The sequence below is a fragment of the Tympanuchus pallidicinctus genome, unplaced genomic scaffold (genome assembly GCF_026119805.1).
Source record: "Tympanuchus pallidicinctus isolate F22 unplaced genomic scaffold, pur_lepc_1.0 scaffold16, whole genome shotgun sequence".
Classification (NCBI taxonomy): domain Eukaryota; kingdom Metazoa; phylum Chordata; class Aves; order Galliformes; family Phasianidae; genus Tympanuchus; species Tympanuchus pallidicinctus.
Genome location: NW_026294679.1, coordinates 12,731,338 through 12,740,298, shown reverse-complemented (window position 1 = coordinate 12,740,298; position 8,961 = coordinate 12,731,338). Strand labels below are relative to the sequence as shown.

The 8,961-nt window shown below is 62.9% G+C and overlaps 1 protein-coding gene across 1 annotated transcript; it reads left to right on the top strand.

The window, feature by feature from the left end:
- Window positions 1-78: 78 nt before the first annotated feature.
- On the top strand, window positions 79-3,313 carry NPM3 (nucleophosmin/nucleoplasmin 3). The gene is made up of 6 exons (XM_052677169.1): window positions 79-216; window positions 1,374-1,459; window positions 1,988-2,107; window positions 2,362-2,455; window positions 2,627-2,749; window positions 2,856-3,313. Exons 1-5 carry the CDS (start codon window positions 183-185, stop codon window positions 2,731-2,733), a joined length of 441 nt encoding a protein of 146 aa, XP_052533129.1. The 5' UTR covers window positions 79-182; the 3' UTR covers window positions 2,734-2,749; window positions 2,856-3,313.
- The last annotated feature ends 5,648 nt before the right edge of the window (window positions 3,314-8,961 follow it).

Genomic DNA, 8,961 nt, shown 5'->3' with positions numbered 1-8,961 from the left:
GCTCCCCCAACCTCCCCCCCGCCGTGCAGCAGAGCTGCCCCGGGCCCGTCCTCAGCTACCGGCGGCCGCTGAGTGGCGCAGCCCCGCTGGGGCGGGCGGAGCCGGGGGCGGTGCGGGGCGGCCCGGCACGGCTCTGCGCGGCTCCTCTCGGCACGGAACCGCCCGCCCCGCGCTACGGACTCATGGAGCCGCACGGCCCCGGCAGCGTCCTTTTCGGTGAGCGGCAGCGGGGGGCCTTAAAATGGGGCCGGAGGAGGGAGAACGTATGGGAAATGTGTTGGGGGCAGGAGGTGCGGGTAAGACGTGGGGAGTGCGTGGGGAAAGGTTCCAGATGGGCTGGGGGTTGGGGAGGCTTGGGGGAACGGAGGGGTCGGCACAGGGTGCGGTAGGGGCGCGTAAGGGGGCCTGTGGGCAGCAGACGGACGGGGGGGGGGGGGGGCGTGAACACGCGAGTGACACAATGGCACTGGCAGGGTGGCTGCAGGGACGCTGGTGTGAACCGCGTGCGCGGCCGGGGCACGGAAACACGTGTACGGCAGCCGAGGGGCTCGGGGGGAGATGTGCCGGCATTCCCACGTGCGCTGCCGGCTCATCCCGGCTGCTCTTCCTGTGCCGGGGCCGGGCGGCCCTAACCTGCCTCCTCCCATTCCCTCCCCCTCCCCGAGAGCCGGCCGAGTCCCACACGTGGCCGGGCCGCTCTCCCGGCGCACACGTGCTCGGGGCCGTCCCCAGCCTAAAGCCGCCAATCACGGCGTGGTCCTGCAAAGCGGAGCAGCCCCGCGGCTTTCCAGGCACCTGGCTTTCATTCCTTGTCCTGCTGAGCCGAATGCGGACCGGGCTTTGGGCCGGGGCCTTGCCCCGAGCTGTATTCGCTGAGGCTGATGCCTCCACCTCCATTGAGAAACCCGTGTGTGGCGCGCGGGGCTCAGGTCCATGCTTTTCCCGTCTGCTTCACACGGGTGAATCATCCCGCAGTAAGCAAACACGCCCTGGGCTCTCTGCCTTGCCTTTTTGCCACGGTCCATTGAATAATTTTGCTCTCATAACAGCTCAGAGACACGCAATGCAAAACATCTCAGGACTGTTTGGAGGACTGCTGCCAGCCCCCATTGCCCAGCCCTGCCTCCTCCATCCTCCCCACTCCTGTTCTCAGGGCCTCCAGCCCTGTGGCGCTGTTTTGTGGCAGCACGGTTTGGGGACGCTGAGGTCTGTCCCTATAGAGCGTTGGGCTGGGCCTGCAGCTCTTGGGGATGCGGTCTTGGAGTCAGCAGGGAAGCTGTGTGTCTCAGGGATGCTGCGGGCTTGTCTGCCCTGAGGACCCTGTGGCATTTCAGGGCTGTGTAACTCCAGCTTTTTTTTGCTTTTGCTTGCAGGCTGCGAGCTGACGGCCAGCACCAAGTCCTACACGTTTCAGGTGGATGAAGATGATGACTCTGACCATGTTTTGGCCCTGTCTGTGGTAAGATAGAGGAAAACAAACTATGCTTGCCCTCTCCCGTGGAGACCTACAGCTTCAACCCTCCCCTTGCAGGCTCGCTCTTCCCCCCCCTGGCTCAGCTGCACCATGGGGTGCCCTGGGCTGAGCTGTCAGCCCTGGCTGCTCAGATGGGGCCTGCTGCTGTCAGTCATTGTATGGAGCTGCTGGAGCAAGTGGTATCGGGAGGCAGCCTCTAGAACACCCCAGCTGTAGGGCAGAGGAGAATATTTTTCCTTGTACTTGACCTTGTTGGGATCCCCCATCAGCTGGGTCCCCGGCCAATTGCTCTCCAAGCTCAGGTATTTGGCTCTCACTGGGGACTGCCTTCTGTCACAGGAGCTGCCAGCAAGGGTCTGGTCAGCAGAAAATGCAGCCCAGGTGCCATCTCTTGAAGCAGCTGCAGGAACAGCTGTCCCACCTGGGAGGGCTCTATGCTAAGGAGGGTCTCTGTGCTCTCCCCCAGGAGCTGACAGCCAGCTTGTGCTCATCAGAAATTCCTGTTCTCCCCAGGTGTGCCTCACAGATGGCGCCAAGGATGAGTGCAACGTGGTGGAGGTTGTTGGGCGAAACCACAAGAACCAGGAGATCACTGTGCCGGTGGCAAACCTGAAGTTGTCGTGTCAGCCCTTGGTGAGAGCTTCAGCTGGCATTTGGTGGTGGGGACACAGCTCTGTACTTGTGCAAAAGAACGTGCGTGGCACAGAGCTGTGTGATTTCTGTGAATAATAATCATATGGTGGGGGCTGATCCAGGGGGCTGGAAAAACAAGGTACAGTGGGTGGAGGTGAGGTGGGAGGGATGTGGTCAGCTGGGCCAAGTGCCGGTCTGGGTGTGTGGGGAGCCCTGTGTCCTTCCACTGCTAACTCGGCTCCATCTCTTTGCAGCTGAGCCTGGACAACTTCAAGCTGCAGCCTCCAGTGACGTTCCGCCTGGCAGCAGGCTCTGGGCCCGTGCATCTCACCGGCTGGCACCAGATCTGTAAGGGTTCACGTCTTTGGAATGGCTTGGGAGGAGGAAGAGGCATGCTCCAGTGTGTGTGCCAGCCAGGGAGCCCATGGGAGCCACACCTGGTGCTTCCAGCACCTGTGCTCAGTGCTGGTTCCCCAGAGCCCTCTCCTGGTCAATGACCCGCCTGTCTGTGTGTCTCAGTGCACAGGGATGATGCTTCCTTCGAGGGGGAGGATGAGGATGGTGACATGTCTGAGGAGGAGATAGCACCCATCATGCCTGCCAAGAAGGAGAGAAGGAAGCAGTGACTTGTATCCCAGCAAGGTGAGGTGCTGGGCAGCTCTGGGGTGGTGGGTGCTGCCCTGCCATTGGGTGCTGGTGCTGAGTGGGGTGCTGTGGGGTGCTGGTCTCAGTCTGCTTCTTCCTCCAGGTGCTCGCTGGAACTTCTTACAGACAGCTGTTACCTCAGACACCTCTCACCAGGACCTCAACTTTTGCTGCATTTTTTTAATTTACTGTTGTACCTTTTGGGGGTGGTGGGCAGGGGCTGCTCCCAGCACTGGGGGGGGGAGGGGGGTCTCCTTTCCCACATCCATGGGAGGTGATCATGTCCCTCAGTCCCTTTCTGGGTGTCCGGGATGGCGGTCCTCACCCTGTGCCTTTTTGCTGCCCTGGACCTCTGCAGTGTGCACAGCCCTGCTGGCTCTGCGGTGCCCAGCGTGTCCCTTCCCCAGTAGCAGCTGGATGTAGAGGCAGCAGCAGGAGGCAGCATCCTCCCTTCCAGGATGGTGTGCTGGGAGCTGATGTCTGCTGTGATTTGGGGGAGGTTCTGGGTCACTCTGCTTTGTAGGACGGTTTTTACACACTGAAATAAAGGTGCGGGTTTGGTGTGGTGGCTGGCACGTTCCTCCCGTGCTCGGAGATGTTGCCGATCCCTGCAGCGAAATCGAGGCACGGGGAAAGTGGGGGGGGGGGGGGGGGATCTGCGTCGGTGAGCGGGGCCCAGGAGGCGGGGAAGGGCTCCGGGTCGCTTCTTAGGGGCCGCTAGGTGGCAGGCGGGCAGCGCGGCGGCCGTGCCCTGCAGCGGGGATGGGATCCGGGCAGCTCCGTGCCGGCGGCGCGGGAGGGCGGAACGGGGTGAATGGAGCTGTGGCTGCTTCGTGCGGGATGGAGCCCCGCGAAACGCGGCAGGGGTGTGCGGGACCTCGTAGGTGTCCTCGGGTGCGCGGGCTCTGCGGACCCTTCCAGGCAGGAAACCGTGTCTGCTTCCAGAGAGGCGAGCGGCGCTCCCCGCTCCATTTCTCCATCTCGCCTGCCGTCCTACACCAGGTCCTGGGGCTGAGCTCCTTTCTTCTGCCCAAACCTCCCAGCTACTTGTGCAGCGGCAGCAGCTGGGTGCTTGGACTGCATCGGATCTGATTTATCTGCCGGGCCTTGGTCCTGCTTGCTCCCTGGGACAGATAAGAGCCCGTAGATCATTTTTAACAAGCTCTCCTGCCGAGCTGGGCTGGGGGAGCGGCTGGTGTGCGGTGAGGAGAGTGGTACCAGGAGGGAGAGGTTGTGCAGGCTGATGTCAGATGGCATTTGGGATCTTGTAGAACAGGAGAGGATTGCCAAGGTGCTGGTTGCCTTGGGGATGCTGGGATAAGGGGCTGTGGCAGGAGGGACGGTTCTGTAAGAAGGAATGACTCAGGGGGGCACTCAGAGGGGGTGGGGCAGCTGGCACTGCCAGGAGCTCTCAGTGCCTTGGAGAGATTTGGTCCCCCTGCCCAGCAGCGTCACAGCCTGGCTGAGTTTGGGAGAGAGAGATGAATGCTGAGATGGCGGGGGGCTGGGAGGGGGGCTGTTAATGGGAAAGGATGGAATTACAGGGGTCACGCTAGGTGAGCAGCTTCCTTTGCCGAGCTGATGGTATCGAAGCAGGTGCCACCGGCCACAAATACCTTGGGCAAACAAACAGGGCTGGAGGAGAGCGGGTGAGCTCAGGTACGGCTGTGCTGGGGTGTGTGGGAATCCAGAGGGTGGGTGGCTCTGAGCATTCCTCCTCCCTGGGGCTGTGCTGTCTTCGGGGTGCTGCATGCTGACGTATCCCAGGGGATGGATCCCTCTCTGCTATAGCATCCCCAGGATGCCCTGATCCTGGGCAGCCTACGCGAGGCACGGCTGTGGCCGTGCTGTAGGTGGGGCTGGTTCCCTGCTCCATCAGTGCTCCACTTCTCATGTTGCTTTCCTCCTCGGGTACCGGTGGCTGAATGGATGCTCAGCACGGCCAGGGCTGTGGGGCACAGTGCCTGGTGATGCTGGAGCACGGCTTGTGCCACGAGGCGGGCCCAAAGCCATAAGCGCCCAGGGGAGGTGTTAAAAGTGAACACAGTCAGGTGGTGTCAGACAGCTGCAGTCTGTGCCCACTGCTGCACAGTGGGAATTTCCATCTGCACAGTTCTGCCACGCTGTCCCCTCCTGTGTCCCCAGGCAGTGATGGCACTTTGCACCCAACAGCCACAGCTGAGATACCCTGGGGTCACAAGTGTCCTGCCCTCCAACCCCTCTCATCACTGCAGGCTGGCATGGCCCTGGTGCTGGCAGAGATGTCACCACAGGACACAACTCCCTGCCAGGGCTGGTGGCGGCAGGGCTGTGCCCAGTGGGATTTGGGGTCTGCTTGCTGGACCTGCTGTTCTGTTTTTAGGGGAGATGGGCAAGATTTGGTTTCCGTGGTGGGAACTGGAGGTATGAGCTTGGGTAAGTCCATGGGGCTGGACCGAAGAGCAGCAGGTGCGATGGGGAGCGTGCCCACGTGGCCCCTCCTCTGGGGTTGGCTCTCGCTGGCTCTCTCCCCTTGTCCCCATGCAGGGTGCCAGGGGCTGGTTACCCAGGATGAGGTCAGGATGAGGAACGTCTCCACCGGGCTGGGATGTCCGAGGGGCCATAACCCTGGTGTTTTGCAAACTCCTGAGGTCAGCAGTTCAGCTGCCACTGACACAGGGGCCCGGAGACACACACACGGGCATTTTGGGTGGATGCTATAAGCAAACAAAAGGAGGTAGAATTACAGGCAGCCGACAGCCCCCCGGCCACCAATGTTGGTTTTAGGCTTAGCCCCCCCGCAGGGCTGGGTGCAGGCATCCTCTTCCCAGGAGGACCCAAACTGAAGTCAGATGTGCTGCAGGCCAAGAGGAAGGTGCTGGGTGGGCTGTGCCAGCCAGCAGCACACTGAAAGCAGGTCCTGGAGGTGCTGTTTGGTCCATGCTGGGCAGCAGGGATGGGGTGGAGCTGCTCAAGCACCACATGTGCTTGTCCTCATCTGCGTATGTCACCATTTTTCCACGCCCAAGGCCCATAGTCCCCCTGTTCTGGCTACTGTGTCCAGAGAAGATGGATGCCAGAATGCCCAACTTCACGTTTAAATTACTCAGGGCTGGGGCTATCACCTTCTTCATTAATTGACCCAACACAAAGTGCCCTTATTGTCAGCTTCCATCTAACTCAAAGCCCAGTGGTGGGACTTGATGGGACCTTTACCAGTTCTCCCCCTTTGGAAGTGTGTGTGGCCTGGCAGCAATGGTCTCCCCATTGCTGCCCCACCCCCCCACTACTCCTGGTCTTTTCCCATGTCCCTGGCTCACCTCCAAGCCCTCCTTTGTATCTACTCAAAGGGGCCACACCACTGTGGTCAGTCCTGTGCAGGGTGGGCGCAGCCCCGTGTTTCTGTTCTCCTGTGCCAACATTCCCACCACGCTCAGCCCTGGTGCCACCAACTGAGCAGAGAGGAGAATCAATAAGGAGCAGCTGTACCCCCCTCCCTGTTCCTGGAGCTGTGGGTAGTGCAGACGAGGTCATTCCCACGTAACACATTGTGGTGGGGTCTGGCCCTTGGGGAGGATGCTGAGTTAATGGTGAGCAGTGGGATCGCCCTGGGCTGCTCAGCACCACTCAGCCGTGGAGAAGAGCTGCTGCCTCCACAACGCCCCATTAATGCTGCAGGCAGGGCTGGAGAGGGTGCAAGCAGGGGGAGCGGTGTCCCGTTGGCGCCACTGGGGGGTCTCCATGTGCCCTTCTGGGGATGTGTGGCCGAGCATCCAGGCCTGCATCCCCTCAGATGGGTGTTGGGGTGCACCTTGCAGGTGCTGCTCTCCCCCATCAGCTGGGGTTGGTGTTGTGGTCTGTGTCTCAGCAGTGCTAGGGGCTCGTGGTGAACTGCAGCCACACTCTCTGGCAGAAGGACCCCTCTGGGTTTTGGGTAGGGATGGGGGTAGAGCAGGGACCCTGCTGAACTGTGGAGGCTGTCAGGGATTTTGCACAATGCATCGAACAGAGGAATATAATGGCCCTGCTACTGTCTGCTCCATGGCTCAGCCCAGCTGGAGCAGCCTGAATCTCCTCCAGCCATCAGCGGCCAGACCATGGGCTGCCTTCCTGGGCATTCCCCATTAGCCATGGCAAGGAAAGAAGATGATGTGGGAGATAAAATCCTGACCTGAATATCCCCAGCTCTATGGAAAAGGATGAAGGGAGCAGAGCTCACATCTCTGGGTGTTTGATGCTTCACCCACAGCATTCAGTATTGGGACCCGATGGGTCCATGCTGGCTGCCTCCCCCAGGAGTGACAGCTGTGGCAGCAGGAACACCCCATGTCCACAGCCTTTTGCTGGGATGGGATTTCTTCCCCCTCCCCATGGCAGCTCAGCCCCGTGCCTCAGGCTGAGCTTTCTCTGCCCAGCAGGAGGGCCAGCCATGAGCCAAGCACCCAGTTCCCCATCCCATGACACTGCTCACCTGCACGGAGGCGGGGAAGGACGGGGCAGCAGCAGAAGCACTGTTTGTCATTGTGTCAGCAACGTGTGGCCTCCCGTGGGTGATCCCCGTGTCACAGCCGTGCTGGCAATCTAGCCTGTTTGCTGAGGGCAGGGGGCACGTGGAGCCGCCAGCCCCCAGCTCCCTCCGACCCCCCCCCCAGCACATGGTGCGGTTGTGCACGCTCTGTGTGCTGCACGGCCTGACCCCGCACCCACGGAGGGGTGACCACGAGTAGCATCTGGGAGAGAGGTGCTGCATCCAGACCTTTCCTTTCAGTGGATAAGAAAAGCAGGAGTGTTCCACTGTAGGGCAGTGGGAGCACCTTGTGCTGCCCACTCTGGTGCTCGACTTGTGGGCACGGCGCTGCCTCGCACCCGGGGTTGGTGCAGATGGCTTTTCTCTGAGCGGAACCCGAGGACTGATCACCCCCAGCAGCCGCCCTGCAGCCTCCCAGGTGAATGCGGGCTCAGTCCGAGGCTTCTCCAGGCGTTTAGGAAAGCACTTCAGAAACATCCCCTGGTCTTCTGCATCGAGAAGAAGGGGACGGCAGTGCGCGGTGCCTGCTCCCAGCGCCCGGCGGTGGGTGAGCCTCAGGGGGTGGTGGTGGGCAGCGTTATGGGGAGAAGCGTTGGAGGGTGCGTGAGCAAGTGGGGAAGGAGAGAGCCGGGCTGCAGTGTGCGTGCGGGGCAGGGAGGGCTGTGCGGGGATGGGGGGTGCGTGCGTGCGTGTGTGTGTGTGTGTGTGTGTGTGTGTGTGCCGGTGCGGGAGGGCCGCGCAGGAGCGCTGTGTGCGCTGTCACTCAGAGGCCGGCTGACAGGAGCTGCCTTTCCAGCGGCGGCAGATAGCGCTGATTGCTGATTCGAGGAAACAAAATAGCAATTGTAATTATGGGCTCTGATAAGATAAAGGAGGGCGCGGGGAGCGCGGGGACCGGCAGCGGGGCACGGCCGGCAAATTAGCGGCTGTCACTCAGCGCGGAGCAGGCGGCCCCGGCCAGGTACCGGCCCCGGGGTCCCGCCCGCCCGTCCGCCGCAGCCCCGCCGCAGCCCCCGCCCCGGTGCGCAACAGGTGGCGGGGCCGGGAGCAGCGGGGCTCGCCGAACAATGCAGCCCTCGGCGGCCCTACCCGGGCTGCGGGGCTGAGCCCCGTCCCGCCGCGGCCCCATGGCCCCGCGCAGCCGGTGCTGACGGACGGCCGCCCCTCCAGGTAAGCGCCCGGCGGGGACGTCCGGGGGAGGGGGGTCCCGCCGCCCAGTACCCCCGGCTGCGCTGTTTGCTCAGCCTCTCGAAACTCCTGCCCACCCGTCCGCCCCGGTAATCCTTTTAATGTCTGACACGTCCAGCGACGGGGCTCGGCCCCAATCCACAACGCGGACCCTTAAGCCTCGTTTTACAGATGGGGAAACTGAGGCACGGCGCGGGGACGGCATCCCTCTGCCAGCCGAGCCCGTAGCGCCGCCGCCCCCGAGCGGCAGCCGCCGAAGGTTTCCCCCGCTCTGCCGCCCCGCCGGGGCCGCCCCCCCGGCTCTCCGCCCCCGCCGCCTCCCGGGCCGGCAGCGGAGCGGAGCGGGGCGGGGGGCTCCCCGCGGCGGGGGGCTGCCGGCCGCGCTCCCCCGGGGGCTGGGCGGGCGGGCGGGCCGGCGGGGGCCTTTCCCCTTCTGTAGCCGCTTGTGCCCTCCTTTCCTCGGGGCGAGGCAGGGCGAGAGGAGTCGAGGAGCAGAGCAGCGCCGCGCCCCCCC